Raw genomic sequence first — 21,477 nt, 5'->3', positions numbered from 1 at the left:
TTCAATTTATCCAAAAAATATTTTGGAGAACTTACCAAATTTGAAGCATGTTCTATAGGCATTGAGGATATAGCCGTGAAACAAGATCATTGTCTTGAAGGAATTTTTAATCTTTTGGGGGAAACATAACCGACAATTAAAACATCAATATTTTGAAAGGTAGGAAGTTCTATGGAAGAAAACATGGCAGGGAATGCCAGGATGGGGCAAGGGTTGAATTTTAAATAGAGTAGTCAAGAAGTTCTCTGTGAGAAGGAGACATTTGAATACACTCCTGAAAGGCATACGGTTATTTTGGGGAAGAAAATTCCAGACAGAGACAACAGTAAGTATGAAGACTGAAGACAGGTTTGTGCCTGGCCTTAGCAAAGTACAGTCAGTAGTGAAGCCAATACCTGGCCTTGAACTAATAATTTATTCTCTCTGTGTCTCACTTTTGTCTCTTGTAAAACAAGGGTAACTCCAGTGGCAAATGCACTGTGAGGAGGGAACCTGTCATTTGATGTAGGGCACATAGTATATGTTCAATAAATAAAAACTCTTATTACTCATTTAGTTTCATCTATTCCACTCTCAGCGGAAACATCAGTGAAGTCTTTGGATTCAGCAAACTGCATATAGAAGAGAAAATTAAAACTGTTTTTCTGCCTGGAAAGTTTTCCCAACAGAGACGTGGCTTTTTCCTCACCCTTCATTTGTATTATCAATGGCTTCATTTTGTTGTTCTGGCCTTAGTGTGTGCAATGTCCCAACACAGCTACCAGCCTTCAAAAAGTATCTCTTTGGAGAGGAAGGGGAGGAGATTGTTAAAAACCTGTCTATTCACAATGGAAAAGTGAGGTACAGGATGCTTTGTAGTAAAAAAAAAAAAAAAAAAAAAAAAAAAAAAACAAAACACAACAACAACAACAACAAAAAACTGATTTAGTTTGATCATCCAGAGCTAAAGATAAGTAAAAATTTTCTAAGAATGAGAAAGAGAAATTTGTAGGGAATGGGAGTATCATATGAAGTTTTTAAGGCAGTAAGTGGATGATTTGCCCTCTCAACAGGGTATTTGGCAGTGTCTAGAAACTTTTTTTTTATAAGTTTATTTATTTATTCTCAGAGAGACAGAGAGAGAGAGCAGAAGATGCAGACAGAGAGGGGTAGAGAGAGAGGATCCCACGCCCCCTGCTGACAGCAGTGAGCCCATGTGGGGCTCAAATTCACGAATCATGACATCATGACCTGAGCTGAAACCAAGAGTCGGATGCTTAACTGACTGAGTCACCCAGGCACCCCTGGAAGCATTCTTGATTGTCACAAGGCAGAAGTACAAATGGCAGATAGTATGTAGAGGAGTGGTATACTGCTAAGCATCCTGCAATTCACAGGACAGCCCTTAACAACAGAGAAGTATCTGACAGTTAAATATCAGTAGTCCTGAGATTGAGAAATGTTGTTCTAAGGCAAGAATGTTCTTTCATATAAGAATCAAAGAAGACTTCCGAGACTGGGTCTTATTATCACAGGGTTGTTAAAACAGGTAAGTTCTAGATCATATGGACTTTATAGGCTTAATTCCATTGTATCCTCAATTCAAATAAAGTCACTGAAGGACTTTAGTAAGGATGTGGGTGAGACCCTGGGGGACAGGTGGGGTTGCTAAAACTTGACTTATATTTGGAACAGATTATTATAATGGGAGTTTCAGTTGAGGCATATTCCAAAGAGAGGTGCTAATACAGAACCAGTTTTAAGACCATTAAAACACTTCACCACACCAAAAGTATAAAACAGCCAATGAGTATAGGTTGGAAGATTGTTGAAGAGGATTTCTCTGGAAGGAGATAGGCTATCGGGTTCTCTTCAGCCCTCCCAGTGAAGTCAGTCCCTGCGAACCCCACCTAAACCAAAATTAGGAGAGGACGTTTCCAAAATTCACTTAGAGATCTGTATACGTGTCCACTTGCCCTGCAGCATATTATGCATGAGTTGGGTCTGAGTGAGATAAAGGGTGGGATGCTGACTAAAGTAGCTATTGACAGTAGAGCAGAAGACTGCAGGGTGTGGTCTCTGAGTTCATCAGGCAAACTTGGAGCCTGAAGGCTGGATCTGTGAGCTCTGCAGGGAGGGGGGGAAGGCCATGAGCTGCTTTGGGATTGTGTTACATCCTTCAGAACAAACAAAGTCGCCTCAGCAGAAGGAAATGGAAGTTAGATTGGCAGCTGCCCAGAGGATGTGGAGGAGGTCAAAACGAGGAGTGGCAGAGCACCTGACCATGTCAAGGATTGTGGCACAAATATCTTCAGTGGTAGAGGTAAAGGGAGTACAGTACAGGGAGGAATCTCTAAAAGAAAAATGAAAACAACGGCTCAAGAGTACAGTCAATGTTAAAAATAAGACAGAAGTAAAAAGCATGAGTGAAGTTTTCCACTGTGATACAAATCAAGAACTGTCTCACTCTCCTTCCCTCTTATCATACCTGGTGCTCCAAATTGGCAAGGTCAGAGAACATGGTTTGTAAGATGGATCGGGGAGAGAAGTCCTAGGTGAAAAATGAGTGAAGAACTTCCCCCTCTCCCTTACTATCGACTTTCTTCTTTCATCAGCCATTAGCCAGGATAGGAAAGACATTTCAACTTTAGGTTAAGAGTTTTGATGACACTAGCATTTTAATTAATGAAGTGAAACTTTATTTTGATCAAAAACTAACTAGAGTAAAAATAAAGACAAATTTCAGAAATGATTTAGTACCAGATAACATCATTTCATTCAGTTTAAATCAACAGAACAGTAACTGTTTCACAAATTGAAACAGTGAACAAAACCTGGATCCTCTTTGGAGAATAGTTTGGGAGTGAAGCAGCAGTGTTTGAAAAGGTGTGTTAGAGCATGTTTGAACAGGATAGGAAGTGTTCTGCCAATATAATATCCCCAAAGTAAGGGTGACTGAAAACCACAAAATATCATTCTCTCAAGTTCTTTGCAAGGGTAAGGGAGCCTTGTTTACTCTGTTCGGTTAAGAATCTAAGTTGAGGGGCACCTGTATGGCTTAACCAGTTAAGCATCTGACCCTTAATTTCGGCTCAGGTCCTGATCTCACGATTTTTTTTTTTTTTTTTTTTTTTTTTTTTTTATTTTTGGGACAGAGAGAGACAGAGCATGAACTGGGGAGGGGCAGAGAGAGACGGAGACACAGAATCGGAGGAAACAGGCTCCAGGCTCTGAGCCATCAGCCCAGAGCCTGACGCGGGGCTCGAACTCACGGACCGCGAGATCGTGACCTGGCTGAAGTCGGACGCTTAACCGACTGCGCCACCCAGGTGCCCCTGATCTCACGATTTTTGAGTTCAAGCCCAGGTTCTTGCTTTGTACTGACAGCACTGAGCCTGTTTGGGGTCTCTATCTCCCTCTGTCTCTGCCCCTTCCCTGTTCTCTCTCTCTCTCTCTCTCTCTCTCTCTCTCTCTCTCTCACTCAAAATAAATAAATAAACATAAAAAAGAAATCCAAGTTGATACCACAGCCACATACTTGACCCTTGCCATTCAGTGCACAAGAACAGAAGTCCAGAGAAGCTCACTTTGGCTATTAACTGTTCCAGTCCTAAAATGACTCACACCATATTTCTTAACATCTTATTGGTCAGAAGTAGCCACATGGCCCCCTACCACCATAAGGGGGCCAAGAGGTGTAAATCCCATATGGTTTCCTAAAGGAAGAAAGTAAAAATATTTGTCAAATTGTGGTGATCCCATAATCAAAGGCAAGTGATGATAATGATTTGGACTAATGTAGTAAAAATGTATATGGACAAAACTAAATGGGCAGATTCAAAGGATATACTTGAATGAATTCTCTGAGAGTCATCCTTTTTTTCCCTCATATTTTTAATTTAAACTCCAGTATAGTTAACATACAGTGTAATATTAGTTTCAGGTGTACAATATAGTGAGTCAGCAATTCCATACATCACCTGGTGCTCCTCCATCCCAACAAATGCACTCCTTAATCCCCATCACCTATTTACCCATCCTCCTCCCCTCCCCCACTTCCCCTCTGGTGACCATCAGTTTGTTTTCTGTAGTTAAGAGTCTGTTTCTTGGTTCCTCTCTTTTTTTTCTTCGCCCATTTGTTTCTTAAATGCCACATATGTCTTTCTCTGACTTCGCTTAGCAAATGGCAAGATGCCATTCTCTTTTATGGCTGAATAATATCCAGGGTCAAAAATAGGCACCATTTCTGTGTTTTCCAAGAAAGCACATGAGTTCCTAACACAATATGTAAAGTGATAGGTAAATGCATATAAACATGATTTGATACCTGCTAATTGCTCTAGGAAATGCTAAGAAACCGTCATTATCTGTAACCTCTCCTGTTATACACACCTCTCATTGTGGTCAAGATACCACAAAACAAGTCACACCCGAGTCTCAAGGATGAAGACACTCTGGATGGCACTGCTTACACATGTGTTGCTCTGACTCACCTGCTGCTTGTGGGCATAGTTGCCTTGCACTTGCATTACAGGCTACATTGCTGATTGTTCCTTCACATTTTGTTTTTAAAGTATTTCTATTATTTCTTAACACAATATGGAATATAATTATGAATGTATATTCCTTTCTAGAGGAAACCTTTGAAGAAAACTTCAAGTTTAACTTTAATATTTAGCTTTTAAATCTGTCTTTAGTTATAATTTGTTATTTGAAAATATGCTTAATTGCAACATATAATCCCCTTTCAGTTTAAATTTTTATGGAACTGAAAATAGACTAGTATTTGGTTTCAGGTAAAATACTTTGTATTATGAAACAGAGGTTAGTCAGTGCTTTGCCATGTATGAAGAGAAATGAGAGGGAAAAACAGTAAACATGAAAATATATACAAACGTTCTTCTTCCCAACAGCAAATTAGATTTCCATAAGTCATAACGCTAACGTATTTGGGATACAGCAATGTAAATTTGCTAGAGGCAAAAGTATGGACTGAGGGTTAAAACCCACTCATAAAATGTAATCAATTCCAACTTTATGAATTCTTGTTAGAATAGCAAAGTTAGTATATGGCTATAGCTCTATGTATTTTGTTTTCATCGTATCATATCTATTGTATGGTAAAATGTTCCTTTCTTCTCAATTCTAAGTGGAAACAGTTATTTTATTTCACATGGATTTCATAGAGATATATGAAAACACAGTTGAAAATTGCATTTGTGATCTCACACGATACATGCTGGTACCAAATAACTTTGAAAAGAAATAAAAATAATTTACATTCAGGATCTGTCATTTATGACACATACCACCTTGAGGATTTTTGTTAATCCTCGACTTTGCAAATACCGCCATAGTTAAGACTTTTAACCTGGATTTATATAGTTCTAGGCACTATCAGTAGATTTCAAGGAGACTGTATAACTTCTGAAATTTTAGGCATGGTCCTTTTACATATGTGTCATGTGTATACTTTAGGAAATGAGGTTCATGACTCTTACCAAAGTCTCAAAGTATCATGACCCACTGTCAATTAAGAATGGCTGCTCCGTTTGCTTCATATAATTCATGAAGCTAATTACAGACTAATTGGCTCTAGTGTCTAGATATTTTTTAGTATTTTACAGGTTTATTTTTACAAAAATGGAGGAAAAAAACTTTTTAGCCCTTCACTAGGATTTCTGCATAAGTTAGGGCTGACTGAGGAATTCAGGTTGATTCAAGTGTTAATAGAAATCTCATACCTCATCTTTACCTGTGATTTCAGGTCCTTGCTTTTGTATTGTTTGCAGATGGTTAAAATGCAATCGTTAATAATCATGGGGATAGATATAATCCATGTTGCAATGACAGAGACTTAAGTCTTAGAAAACATAGTCATATTGACTGATGCTCAGAAGTCTTGAGTCCGATCTCGTGTCTGACATAACTTCCAACAAATATAGATTTGGCTTCTTCATCCACTGGAGAAAAACACTTCTGTGATGCTTTTCTGCTCTAAAAGTGGGAGCCCACAATTAATAGTTTTATTCCCATCATTTATTCTTCAAATATTGAGTGCTTATAAGTCTAAGGCACTATGAAAGACATTAAAATGAAACTGACAGGTAGAGCCCCTACCCTCAAGATGTTGACTGTCTAAGAGGACAGCAAAATGTTCATAATATTTTAAAGTGGTAAGTTTTGAAAGAAGGATATATATTTAATGTTTACAGTCAGTGTCATAAAGTGGTATTAGGACTACCAAATATATTCATTTATGTGACACATTTGCAGATGGTGACCTTCTGTATGATAATCTTGGTACATTTCCTTAGAAAATTCTGTTTTTCTGAAGTCTGTTTCTCCACGACTTTTGGTTCTTGAGATTTATGCTCCCGTGCAGTCTGGTCCTGAGCTTCATTAGCACCTGATTTACCATGAGTGCAGATGGTTATTGGAAATAAAAAGTCAGCCATTTCCTATGATTAAATCTCTCCTGGGCTGCATCTCTCTCTTAGCTATTTCCTTACTATTGCATATGATTCATTTGCAAGCAGAACAGTGATTATTATATGATTGTTAAATCTAAAGTGGAAAGGAAAGTAGATTATTAGAAAAAGTCTAGTAGCTTATTAATATATATGATGTGCTACAATGAAATGATTTTACTGAAGTATTAGCTAGATGATAGATTTATGGATGATGAGAGAAAATTACTCTATTTTGACAATTGAATGTAACAAAAAGAATTTAGAATTTTTTTTTCTTTCTTTTCTCTATTTGTTTGCCTTTCTTTCAGGGGTTGCTTAAATCAGTAATCCCTCAAAATGCTTCTTCATCCTGGTCACTTGCCAGTCTTTGGGCAATAATAATATTGAGAGTCTAGTAGGCAAAGGAAGCGAACTCCAGGATTGTTAGTTAATTGCAGCCTATATTTTTTGAGCTGAGAGAAAAGCAAAACTTTGTTTCCAACAGAAATATTTCACTAGTTATATCAGATTGGAAATAATCGTTACTTTTTCACAGTGACACTTTTATTTTGTGAAAACAATAAGAGTTTGGAAATCTTTTCACTCTTTCAGAATTTTGCACATACTCTATATTATACTGAATTAATAAAGTTGATGACCACATGTTACAAAGCCATAAAATATAAAGAAACTAGTTGATTTGCCTGGTTATTACTATATTTATTTGCCCTATCATATTCCTCTACTTCAAAGTAAACGTCTAAGTATTCAGTTGAAAGACAAATACAGACACAGTCACTAGAACTCTTTTCTTTCACATCCATTTCCATTATTACATTTATTTAGGTTACCAAGTTTCAACTCTGAAGGCTTGAATATACAAGGATTCTGAATAAAATTTGAATATTGCTTTGGTGATTTTTTTGTTAAGTGCTTTGTTGTCATTTCATAAATGTTCATACAGCCAGTAATTGCATCAAAAGGAAATACACAGACTGCAGAAATATAAATTTTGTATACACACTGCTACTAACAGTATTCTTCATAAGACACATAAACTGTACAGCTAAATATGTGCCCCTACTGTGCTCGTACAATCTCAGTGAGCTACCTTTGTATCTCTTCTAGGATCTTTGACCTTTTTTCAAGAAGTTTTAGGTACCTGCTTTCTACCACCGGGCCTTTGTGCCAGAAATGTGCTGCCTTTCCACTAATTGTAACCTCTCATGAAGTATCTTTGCTTTTCTTTCTTTCTCATATTACCACAGCAATTTCACAGTGTGTATTTGAGAATTCCTATCTTCCTCACTACACTGTAGGGCAAGCACTAGAGGCAGAGCTATGGAAAGCTTTACTGGCTTTTGTATATGTTGTGCTTAGCACATTTTGAGATATGTAACATGTTTTTGTGTCTTTCCCATTTCTAGTTAGCAACACACTAAACTCAATGGGTTAAAACAAGAGTAATTTATTATTTCTCATACTTCTGTGGGTTGGATAGGCAGCTCTTCAGCTTCAGGAAACCAATGGATAAGCAGGGTTCAGCTCGTATATTAGAGCTTCATCTTCACATCATTTTCCATCCTGGGCTTCTTCTCAACATGGAGTCCATGGCACAGAGCTCCAAGAGGGGGAAAGTGGCATTTACAACTTGCACGGTGTTCCTTCTGCCACATTCAGTTGGTCAAAGTAATTCCCTAAGGCTAGTGACCCGCAGATTCAAGGTGGTGGAGAAAGAGATTGAGCTCTGGAAGGGAAAAGTGACATAGTCCCACTGCATAGGGGCTTACATGCAGGACCGGAAAGAATTTGTGGACATTAAATAATACCATTAGTTATTCAATTGTAATCAAATTTTGAAGTCCAGGAATTGGCTGATTAAAATGTGTATATTTTGTTATATATTGTTTGTGATCTTATTTTATACATATTCTGTTCTAAGAATGAAAAGAGATGGAGAGAGTGGTTTATTAATTCTAAGGGGTCATAGGCAAACTAATCTCACATTTAGATACATAATGGCTATAAGCAATATGAGAGTAGAAACTTTATTTAATCATTGATGACTTTTTAGCAGCTACGACAGTACTTGGCACGTAAGAGATTTTTAATACATCTTTGTTGAATGAATGACTAAACACAACTAACGGACATTTATTTGGTCTTTCTTTCATGTTCCTAAAGAAGTTGCTTTTTGTTTTCATCCATCTCAAACGATTGGGTTCTAAATTTTTAGAGAAATAGTTGAATGGGAAATAGAGTTCTTACATATGTGATTTCGTGAATCTATAATAATTAACTCTGGCAAGATTCAGTGACACTAAAGCATTTTATATAATTATGAATAATCTTATGATAATTTTATGAATATTTGACCATTCACTAAAGAGTGCCTCCAAGAAATTTTCTTTTCATATTGATTGATACAAAATGACAATGAGCTATTCTCTCTAATCTGTATAATCTGTTCAGACTAGGAAACATCTCTAAATTAGTCATTAACCTAAATGAGTGACTATAAATATCCAATAATATTCAGGATGTAATGATTTCAACACTATATCTGGGTTCACACTGTAGTACTACTTGTGTGGACAAAGTATATCATTTGGCTCGGCCTTGATTGAAGTATGCAGGTGACTTTTTATTTAAATTCTGGAAATAGTGGAACATGTGCCTAAGTACTTTAATATAGCAAAGAATGGTGATTTTTTATTTGTTTATGGTAATGTAAATTGAAAATAGTTTTATCTTATAAAATATTTCCAACTGGATTTCATCTTCATTTATTATACGTTTATATGGGTATGATTTCAAATACAAGGAAACAGTATATAGGCTAGGCATATTTTTAAAATAAAACAGTAGATGATACGAGAGAGAAAAAGAGGAAAAATGTTTCTTTCACATCTGTCTTAGAATTATCTAACATGTACTTGAATATACCAGCACAATGATTAATCCCCAAACTGTAATGTCTCCTTCTGTCAATTAGTTTATATACGAGTCAGCCTGAATATTTTATATAAATTAGAGCATATTTACTATCAACAAAAACAGATCATGATATTTCAGGGAGTCATCTGGGTCCCTTAAGATATGAATCAGTGACAAAAAATGTAATCTAAATAAGAATGGATTTACTGACTCACATGTTAGACTGTATAATTCTTCAATTTGATTAAAAATACCAATATTTTCAATATAATTCTAGTATCTGATTCCTGTCCATATCATTTTTATACACAACAATTAATGTGTTTGTAAAACCACTCCTCTGTAACATTGGAAAAAAGAGAGTTATCCCATTCTTCAGTTGTAGTGTGAGCAGAGTTTTAATGTGAACCGCATTTTCAAAATGCAAAGTTATGCTTCTTGTTGCAGAATTGGAAAGGGCTTCTAGTGTGTGAAGAAAAACCAAAGGTAAAAAACACTTAACTAATTTTCAGAGAATAGAAACAAGTTTTATTAGAAGTATTTTTTTACAGTGGTGACACTGTGGCAGTCTTCACAGAATAAAGGTAAGGGAAATAAGGTGTGAAGGAGCTAGAGAGGTGTAATTTTTTTTTCATTATTTTTTCAAGTTTTACAAAACAGAGCATCTAAAAATTGGTCAAGAGAAACATTAAAATGCAGCAAGGTATAATATGTTCTAATGAACAGAATTCCTAATTTAAAATTATTCTGTAATACTGAGGATAGTCATAGAGGATTTAATTGGACTTTCAGTGATGGAAAGTAAATGTGTTTTATGAAAATATTTACATAATATCTTTTTTCTCGTGTTGAACTCCTTATGTTGTATCAGAAACTGCTTCATCTCCTGATTTCAGATGTCATTCATATTTTAATATGCAAAGCAAATGTCATTAAACAGAGTTACTCAGTTTAATGTGAAGTCCTTTGTGTAGTTCTTAACTGTACAAAGTTATCAATCAATTTATATTCTGGTTAGAAAGAGTTGCCCACAAGGCAGGACAGAAAAAAACAGGAGCTGTGTTTACTTTAAGTTTAGTGAAACTATCTCATTTAATTAACTTCCCTGAAACTAAGTAGATATTTTTTAAGTATCTGTTGAACTATATTAACACTGTGTTCTCATAATTGGTGCTTAAATAATTGACTGGTTTAGAATATTCGGTAAAAGAAAATACGGCAGACAAAAAGGGTGACAGAGTCAGAGAGACAGAAAAAGAGAAGAGGAGGAAGGGAAGTCAAATGGTGAATGTCAGAAACAGAGGTGTGGCAGGCAATTCTTTCCCTAACTAGCTCAACACATTCAATTCATATTATCCAGCTGGTTGTCCCTGCTGCCACTAACGGCCATTTGGTCTTCCTAGGAGTACTTCCAGCGGGCAATATTGTAAGTGTGTAATTATAGTCTCATCATCATTTTGGTAAGAGCAAAAACATAATTGTATCATGGTCCTCAGAAGTGACCAGGCTCTTACTCAATTTGCTCAAGTTTACCAAGTAATAAAATTTATATACCACTTAAAATAGAGGGAAGGAGGTGGTAATTCCTTTCTAGGGATTGGAATACAGTTCTTTCATTCAAGACACCATATCCATGGTATCACAATCCACAAAAACCATATTAACTCCCAGACTGCTTGATAATCATGGAATTAGAGCAAGGGAAAAGGGAGGGTTTGAGGAGCTGTGTTAGAGGGAAAACCTGACCAATTTCCTTCCTTAAGTAAGTCTTGCAATTCCCTTTTACTGTGCACATGCCTACAGCATCTCGTAAACCTTTAACACTTACAATTAATATGAAATAATTTAATGTAGTTCCCTGACTAGGTATTAAGTGTTGCACAAGCAGAAACTTCTTTTATTCTATGTACAAATGTAATCCCAATGTGTGTTGTGGTACCTGTCTCGATGAGGTGTACAGAACATTGAATAATTTCTGTCCCACCAGAGAGAAGAGCAGTCTAGTTTCCCTTGATGTCCAGAGTTATACATGGAGACCTGCTAATTCTCACATTTGTAGTGCCTTCCTCTTTTTTTGCTTTTAAATACAGTGAAGGCATGTTCATGTAGTAGTCACTTTCTAGTTATGAATAAAATAATCCATTTAAATAAATTATAACTTTCTTTTATAAAGAGGCATACAGAGCTTAATTACATTTTCACCATCCATTTTGGCTTGGCTCAACATATTCCTGTTTATCTTAGTGGGAAATACTATCTCTACCTTAAATATTTCTGCAGATGATCTCAGACATCATGATGTATTTCATCAATTCACGTTTCACTAGGTGACTCTGTTCCTAAGTTATTGGATACATAGGAAGGTAATTTGATATATGGGAAGTTTCTGGATATGGGTGATGGTAAGAAGTATGAATTTACTAGCTGCTTAGTAGTCATTACAGACTTCATTGACTATAATGTAAGCAACAGATGCAAATTAGAGATACTTCAAAAAGGGATGTTTTACGAAGTTTCTTACAAGATTGTTTCAAATATATATACATGGAAATAATTCTTAGAAAATTCAGGGGGATAGCAAGTCATGACAAAAGTAAGTGTAGTTATATTGGCATGTCTAGTCAAAATATAAGCACAAGTAATTATGCTGAATAGAAATCCTCCACCTTAACTCCTTTCTTTGTTACCACTGAGTTTCACATCTAGAAAACTTGTATGACAAATAAATCACCTCATTTAGATTTTCTAAATATCTCATTCATAATAATATATGTGAAAATTCTCTTAAAAACTATAATGAGCAGTGTGTCAGCTGCTGGTAACAGAATACACAAAATAAATAAAAGTTTATTTATAAATCTCCCATGAATAGAAATCCAAAGACAGACTGTTTCACAGTTGGCTGATAAGGCAGGGATCTGGGTTAGCATGTCTAGGTTTCCCATGCCTTTTCCTTCATAGTGGCAAGATGGCCGCTCCATCTCCAATTATAATCTTACATGACAACATGCAAAAACAGGAAAGGAGGGGCAGAGCTTTCATTTTGCATGTGTCTCTTTACCAGAGAGGAAAATCTTTCATAGAAACCCACAGTATACTCCCATCAGGTCCCATCGGTCAGCTCTAGATTACATTGTTATCTTTAGTTGGCTTATTTCAGGAGAGGGGAATAGAAGTTCTTTTAAAATAGAAATATGAACAAAGGAGTCATCTAATGATGACCTATATGACCTATAACATTTCCCTTTTGGCTTAGGGAGAAGTTTCAGGTGATGCTGCATTCATTATTACATTTAATGAGAGACAGTATAGGAAAAAAGCTAGAATTTCTTGAGTTAGGTTATGCTCCTTCCCATATGATGTTAGGAGAATGAGTTTGCAGCCTCATTGGGTTCACCTGTGACAGTGTCTTGCTCAATAACAGCAGCAATTATTGCTATCACAATTTTGTTTCATCTTTCAAACAGTTTTCTTAGGGAAGCTTTCATGATTGTGAAATACTTAATAGTAAAGATCTAATTATTATGGGAAGATACTCAATTGTAAGCATGCCTGGACATCATTTATACATTTTATAGGTTTAGTTTTACATTTCATATAAGTATTAATTTATCACTGCTCTTGGGACCTTACCATGTAGATACTTCTTTAGCATGGACTTGGCAATGTGGCATCACTACTGCTTTTATTCTTTTCCATTCTCACTCTCCTAATTATTTCTAATAAAAAGTGGAGAAAACATTTAAGAAAGAAATGGTTGATTAGCATGTACAGTAGAAAGTTCTTATATACAAAAACACTCATATATAACCACATATTCTTTTTCTTTTATAAAGAGAATTTAAAAAAATAATTGAAAAGTCATACTGAAACTTTTTGATCTTTGGATGCATCCTTTTGTAGGGGAAATTTCTTTACTCATGTCAGAGCAGTTCAGGTTAAAAATTGTACTTTTAGAATATCCATCTTTTTTTACACACTAAGACAGAACATTGTGTGATTCTGTCTGAAGTTTCTGTAGCTTGTTTCATTGTCTCCTGGGGACTTACCATGCATATCTTATGAATGAGCATTAGATACAAGCACTTTTATATGTCATTAGAAAGAATTATATCTGTACCTATTGTTTGGAGATATGAAAAATGTTTTCTCTCTTTGGCGTGAATATAAAATATCCCCACTATGGTCATTACAGCTGTGTTTCTTCCTTATGAAATAATATTATCAACATTATTCACTTGCTGTGAAAGGATTATAAATTACTAGTTACAAAACAACAACATGGGTTTCAGGGTATCAGTAAAATGTGTAGTATTTGACAATACAGAATATAGGGTCCCTTCTGCCACTAGTACGTTCCTGTGGGTAGTAATTGCCATAAAACTATAGTTTCAAATTTCTGTAAGCAAATGTATAACTCTTTGTGCACTTCAGTGTTTAATACTGTGATTTTTATAAACTGGAGTAAGAGTGCCCATTCATTCCCAAATCTCAAACTTTAAGCAGCCTTTTTCATAACCATTTATTCGTGTATTTACAGTTGCCAGTGAAAAGAAAAAATTAAATTGCAAATCTCATTTGGTTGGGTATAGACTTCATTCTTAACAAATGCCTGCTACTGTAGGTAGTCCATACAGATGACAGTTTGCAGATGTCAAGAGGTGACAGCCTAAGCTACAAGTGTCCCCAGCCTTGCCCCCTTATGTTAACCTATGGTTGCTGCATTGTCAAGGCCCCGCTGCCCTGCCCGCTCTGTTTGCCGCCCTCCCCCCGTAGGAGCTTCTCCTGCCTGGGGCTGCAGCTCTTAGATGCTGCTGGTCTGCCCAGGAATCAGGTCCCACCACGGCATTACCACTAGGCTTGTGTATTTTTACCTCACTAAGTTTGGTAAGAAGCGAGTAACCCTATAACCAGTGTTTAGTGTCATGGCTTTTGATACTGAAAGATAAATAAAACTGAATTGATTGTATGACATAAATGCACCTCTTGAAACACTTAGCCTATTGCTGTGAGCCAAGAGTGCTGCCTGCATCTTCTAACACTGATACTGTTAGCCAAGTTCAAAATTCCTGCTGTGTTCCTAGCATGTTCTGTAGAGTTGTGAGACTGAGTCTTACCATTAAAGTTAGTGAATCGTTAGAAACATTGTTCTTCATGAGAAAATGATTTTCAAGCCAGAATTGAAATAACTGTTGAAATACTTTCATAACAGGACAAAAGTGAAAGAAAGCTAGTGAAAAAAAATGAGATTTTTGAAACATCCCTAATGGATAGAAAAACATACTGGTTTTAAATCCTTTCTAACTAAGCTACTTAAGGCATTGTTTTTACTTTCATATTGAAAAGCAATGATCAAAAGAGTTTTATTTTCTTATCTCATGAGCATGTTATCCATAAAATATAGGTAGAATTGCTTAGTTAAGGATGCTTGAAAAGGGGAGTCAAGTGTCTAATAGAAGGCTTTTCAGATGTTTGCATATTAAGTAGTAATATCTTAATAATTTTATATATATATTTATAATAGAATAAAAAAGACATCTGTGAGAAAAAAAGCTGACCCTTAATTTTAAGAGTAATTTCACTGAATTAACAACTCTCTGTGTTTATGACTTCTGAGCTTTCTACATAAGATAAATGAACCAGTTTGACCCTTCTCTTTACGTTTCAACTTCATTAGAAATGATCTTAATATCTAATTAGGCTCTTTGTTATTCTTTGTGGGAAATGCACTAGCAATGCATGTTCCGTTTGTTTGTTTTATGTTTGCTGCATTTACAATACGTAGCAGACAAAAGCCAAATCAAAAAACATGTATACCAGGAAGAAAAAAAATCCAAGGAAAGTATATTGAGATTAAATGACCTGTTTGTAAGTTCCGAACTTGGAGAACAAAATATTACCTACATTTTATAATGACAAGTATGATTCTTTGCTTGAACAAAATATCTGGTAGTTTACATTTCCCTGAGGATATGTAAAAAAGACAAAGTGGCCGTTGGGAAGAAAATCTTGACAAATGTGAGCTCATTTTTAAAAGTTTTTACCTGAACATCTGGTAGCCACGCACGTTAAATATTAAACCAAAACCTGTGACTTACAATTAAATTCATTGAAATAGGATTTAATATATTAATGAATTAAAATTATGATAATATGGGTCACTTCTTGTAGGACATTTGTCATCATACCTGGAGTCACAAAACCTGTCTAAGAATACAATAAATTTGAATTTGGTGTGGATGTTTCACAGTGTGTTAAATGTCCAGTTACCTTATTATTCTTAAAGTCCAAAGCTACATGTTTTCTCTGGCAAATTTGAGTTTGAATTATTTGGATCATTTTCTAATGTTAGCTGTAAAAGTAAATAGCATACATGCTTAAATGTGCTTTTTTGCATTTCTACAACCTAAAGACCAGTTTGGTTGAAAAAATAAAATTTAACAGCTTTTAATTTGTCATGTGGAATCTGATTCTATGTGTTTTTTATTACCTCCATATATTTATCTAAGTGAAACATAAAATGGTTGTAATAATGGAGAATTTAAAGCAGCTTTTGCACATGAGCAGTAATGCTAACTAATATGGGGAATAAAGACTGAATGTAAATTCTCAGAGTTTCTTTTTTTGGGGGATGTATTTCCTAAAGTTGGTATATTTTGGTTAGCTGATACAAGCCCTCCATCATCCTAATTAAGCTATGAAGAGTTTTGATGGACAGAATGGGAAAAAAAGTAGGGAGTAACCATTGATAAGGAATATAAGCAGTCTCATGTATGTATATGTATGTGTGTGTATGTGTGTACATCTATATATATTTAATTTTCAAACTACCATGCAATATACATTAGATCACAGAACCTGTCATAATATAAACACACATCCTTCTTTTGCTGGAGTAATGTTCTGGTATTTCTACATGTATATCCAGAAATAATAACCTTGGTATGACAGAAATCTATATAATCTAATATCATGAGTTCCTACTGATACTACTTAATTTACGCCCCTTATATTGAGCCTCTTTTCTCCCTTTCCCTTGCCACTCGGTTTAGCCCTTCATTTATATTTCATTTGTACTATTCCAATAGCCACATTTCTGTTCACATGACTAGCATTTCAACACTTTAGCCCCCTTATTCATTTCGGCTAAACTTACTGCTCATAAACCAGAGCTGGCCATGTCACTCAACTGGTAATAAAGGTCTGTCAGCATCCTATTAATCTAGAATGTCAACTCCAAACCTCCTAGCTTGACATATATGTTCTGAAACAGACCTTTGTTAGCCCCTACCCTGTATTCTCTTAAGTCATTCTGCATACCTAAACTGCCCAGAACTTGTTTTTCTTCCTTGTTCGCCACCTTCTACTGACCTATTAAAGTGTCGCCTTATCTTCTGAAGCTCTCTGGCCTCTCCCAGGAATAAGCGGTTGACTCACTGAAATGTTTCCCCATAACATTTTGTTCATATATTATATAAAGAATTAACTTTTTAATCATTTCATATGTCCATAATCTTACAACATTCTGCGCTCCTTGGAAACAAAGCAATGTGTTCATATTTATATATTTACAACTTAACACAATAGCATATGGAAGTTAATGTCCTTACTGAATATTTGTTGAATGAATGAATGGATGAATAAATGAGTCCAAGAAGGTCTGGATAAAATGCTAACACAAGTGTTATTAGAAAACTTGCTGAACATAGAGAGACAGTTCCAAAACGTCATAAAACATCTACTTGTTATTATCCTAAGATTGTCTTGAAACTACTGCATAAAATCATTATTTCCCTCTCAGTTTATTGAATGCCATGTTTTCATCAGAATGATGAATCAATAGGAAAATATTTTTAATTTGTGTAACTTCAGCCATTGTGTAAATTTGTAAACTTACATATATTGAATGAAGTAGATATTTACATTAATTTAATATAAATTTGCCTGTAGGCTCAGGCCCACAGATCTTGGTGTTAAACCTATTCTATCTAATTAGCTATCATCTCTTTCTAACTACTCACATATATGAAGTCAGGCCATAACTCGAGGAAAATATTCTCCAAAAAAGAGTAAGGATTCATGGTACTAGAATCCTAGGCATAGGACACTTTCAGATTACTGGCCTGAATATGGTGATTGATACAACAAGAGCTAGTGAAAATTTTGTAAGTAAATAAGTCCTTGTATGAGGCTATTATTGGACATGTCTAGATAGATGAAATTAGTTTTATAATTCCTAATTTCATATTAGAGAACTCTATTCAACACACTGTAATAATAAACGTTGTATTAGGCTCCATGTAATTTTCCATAACTGATCATAGGGCTGAATTAAGTAAGGTCCTCGCCAAATGTATTTTTAATTGTTGAAATGTTTTACCTTCTAATGTGAAAAGCCCATATCAATATTTATAAGCCAAAAAGAATAATTTGTTATGAGAGATATATTTGAATATGGCAAAAATTTTTGTTTTGCCTTTATGTGCAAAAATGTATCTTATTTTACCTGCTTTTCTTCTAATTGAGAGCATAATACCTTGTTAAAATACGTGTAATTAAAAATTGCGGGTTTTTTTTCATGAGAATGAACTTTTAAATTCAATATTGGGTAATACACTATTACCTAATGTAATTAAGTTACATTAAATGATCATAAATTTATTTACCTGGCACAAAGAAAGATAGGGTTACTGGATCATGGGAGAAAATAAATTTTGAGCATCTTACTTCCAGATAATATACTAAAATATTTTAAACTATATTTTTTGCAACTTTTGTTATACTGATAAAATACTACTACTTCTTTTGTTCTTCCATATGGTATCATAGTTTTTCACTACTATTCACAGAAAAGAGGCTACTGTCTGAAAAAAATAATGGTTATCCCAAAGTTACTAAATTTTATCTTTATGGATAACCACTATTTTTTTTTCTTTTCAATATGCTATTCAATCATGTCAATCTCTGATGAATACCTAACCATCTAGAAATATTTAGCATTGTTAGCTTAGTCTCATTTTTCTCATAAAAAGCTCCAATTGTTTTTTTTCCCTTTATGATTATAGAGTTGCTGGTCTAAATCAAGTTGTCTCTGAACAAGCTAAGAATTATAAGCACTAAAATCATATTTTAAAACCTGAGCAACCAATATATATAAAAGTCAAAGATATACTTGTATCTATCAGATCAACATATTCTTCTAATTCCCTCAGAGGCAATCATATAATTTGACACCAACATTTAAGCTTTGAAAATTATGTGACCATCTATTATGTTATAGATGGTATATGTCCTCAAACCTTTTTTATGACTTATAATACAAGAAAGGACTGCTCAATTAAAAAAAAAATCCCTTCTGTTATTGATAATTGCCTAAGCTGCTTCTTCCTTTCCTTTTTCAGAATGAAGAACAAATTTTGGTATTTTGAGTTTGGCACATCTGAAACTTTCTCAGCCACCTGCAAGAAGCTACATGAATCTGTAGAAATAGAAGTAAGAAACATGAATTATATTTTATAATACAATGAAATGGCTTGAGTTTGGTTATTAATGTTTGTGACAGCCCATGTGAGGAGTTATACTTTGAGCAATCCATATAACTTTAACCCACAATCCTAAAATTTCATTTCTGTCACTCATTGCGACTCCAACACTATCTGAATTATTAGTATAAAGTTAAGTTTTGAGTATAAGTTGTTTTAATACACTATAAAAGGATGAGAGGTGGGACACAACTTTAGAAATCATTGGAGAAGTTGCTAGGCATAGTGTGGTTAGAAAAATGTAAAATGAAGGAAAGTACTTGAAAAGAAAGGAAAAAAAGTTGCAAGATACATTAAAGAATACTTTATTTTCAGGTCTCAATATCTTACAATCTTTAAAACACAGTTAACTAAAATTGTACTTGATTTTGTGAATAAAACTTAAAATATATACTTTTCCATTCCATTCCCATTCATTAACTAGATTTTTCTCAGTTCCCGAGGTTGCCATTTCCCCATTACATTTATAGGAAGCGGAAAAACCAAAAAAGAGAGCAAAGATAGCAAGAAAGACAAACTTTGAAAAGATTTGGAGCAAATAGGTCCTCCAAAAGAATATAGCTACTGTGGGACTAAAATTTTTGGAGATGGGTTATAATATAAAATGACTTAGTTTTGTTGAGAGATTTTAGGGGGTTAAGAAAAAGGAAAAGTTATATTTTGTTGAGTGGTAAAGACAAACCAAAGGAACATAATTATGAAACAAGAACATCTAATGACTAGCTGATAAGAATTGTGAAATATTGGCTTTAGCACTTTTTATTTTAAAAATGAATGCATAACTTACCTACTAAGACCTAATCATTAGTGGTATATATTCAGGTAATGAGTTTGATAAACAAAATTAGTTATGAATCCATTGGATCATAATGGCCTGCCTAAATTCTTCATTATTCTAGATTTCTCGTTTACTGTTAATGATTGTGACAGCAAAAGTGGTCCTATTTCAGAATGTGAACTTTTTGGGGTTTTTTGGCGGATAAATTCAAGTATTAGAAGTACAATTGGTGATCATGGAATGGAAAATACCCTCCGTGACCGAATCAGATCATAACCTGAAAAGGAATATAATCCCAAAAGATGAAGGATTTGGGTTCGACATGGGCTTTCTGTAATTACTGTTCATCAAGATTTATATATGTATATATTTCATATACATATGTAGAGAGTGATATATTTAGATAGTTATATATATATACATATATACACATATATATTTATAAAAAATAAAAAGCAATATTTCTTTACCTTTAAAATAATTATTTTAAGAAATTCTCAATAAAGTGGATTTTGAGCATTGTTTTACCCTCAGAAACCTATGCTCAAAGAAAATCCATAGAAGGCAAAAATGAAAAAAATAAAAGTATGACTTCTGGTTGAACTTAGGGTGAATACTCTGAAGCCTCTTGCACTTCTCCTTGCTTTATCCTACCACTGAACACTGACTGAAAAAAATGTTGAACTAGGAGAGAGAATTCATGGATAGGAAAACTCAGTATTGTCAGGATGTCAATTCTTCCCACCTTGATCAATTGGTTCACTACAATCACAGTCAAAATCCCAGCAGATTTGTGGGTGAGTGAGTACTAACAAAATGATTATAAAGTTCCTATGGGGAGTCAAAAGAGCCAGGATGTCCAACACAATATTGCAGGAGAAGAATAAAGCTGGAGGACTGACACTACCTGACTTCACGGCTTACTATAAAGCCACAGTAATCAAGACAGTGTCGTACTGATGAAAGAAGAGGCAAACAGATCAATGGAATAGAATAGAGGGCCTAGAAATAGACCCACCCCATAAATATACTCAAGCTTCTTTGACAAAGGAAGAAAGCCAATGCAATGCAGCAAAGGAAGTGTTTTTTTTGTTTGTTTGTTTTTGTTTTTCAACGTTTTTTTTAATTTTTATTTTTGGGACAGAGAGAGACAGAGCATGAATGGGGGAGGGGCAGAGAGAGAGGGAGACACAGAATCGGAAACAGGCTCCAGGCTCCGAGCCATCAGCCCAGAGCCTGACGCGGGGCTCGAACTCACGGACCGCGAGATGGTGACCTGGCTGAAGTCGGATGCTTAACCGACTGCGCCACCCAGGCGCCCCAGGAAGTGTTTTTTTACTAATGGTGCTAGAATAACTGGATGTCCACTAACAAACAAAAAAACAATCTAAAAGAAATGAATTCACTCTTAACAAAAGTGAACTCAAAATGTATCAAGAACCTAAATGTAAAACATGCGACTATAAAACTTCTAGAAGATAACATAGGAGGAAATCTAGATGGCCTTGAGTGTGGTGATGCCTTTTAGATACAACACCAAAGGCGCACAAACAGTAGAAGAAATAATTGATAAGCTGAACTTCACTGAAATTAAAAACTTCTTCTCTGTGAAAGACGTTGTCAAAAGAATGAGAAAATAAGCCACAGACAGAAAATAATTGCAGAAGATATATCTGATAAGAGACTGTTAACCCAAAATATACAGACTCTTAAAACTTAATAAGGAAATAAACCACTCCACTGAAAAAAATGGGCCAAAGACTTTCACAGATACCTCACCAAAAAAAGA

General features: G+C 34.8%; 1 protein-coding gene across 13 annotated transcripts in view; it reads left to right on the top strand.

Annotated features, from left to right (window-relative positions):
• Positions 1-21,477, top strand: part of DGKB (diacylglycerol kinase beta) — a 715,307-nt gene that overhangs the window by 507,410 nt on the left and 186,420 nt on the right. For all 13 annotated transcript variants that reach the window (XM_042919264.1, XM_042919230.1, XM_042919249.1 and 10 more), the window contains one exon: positions 18,770-18,860. In XM_042919264.1, coding sequence (XP_042775198.1) covers positions 18,770-18,860 — 91 coding nt within the window. The remainder of the gene's footprint in view (positions 1-18,769; positions 18,861-21,477) is intronic.

The sequence above is a fragment of the Panthera leo genome, chromosome A2, assembly GCF_018350215.1.
Source record: "Panthera leo isolate Ple1 chromosome A2, P.leo_Ple1_pat1.1, whole genome shotgun sequence".
In the NCBI taxonomy this organism is placed as follows: Eukaryota; Metazoa; Chordata; class Mammalia; order Carnivora; family Felidae; genus Panthera; species Panthera leo.
This window is presented reverse-complemented; position numbering and strand designations above follow the sequence as displayed.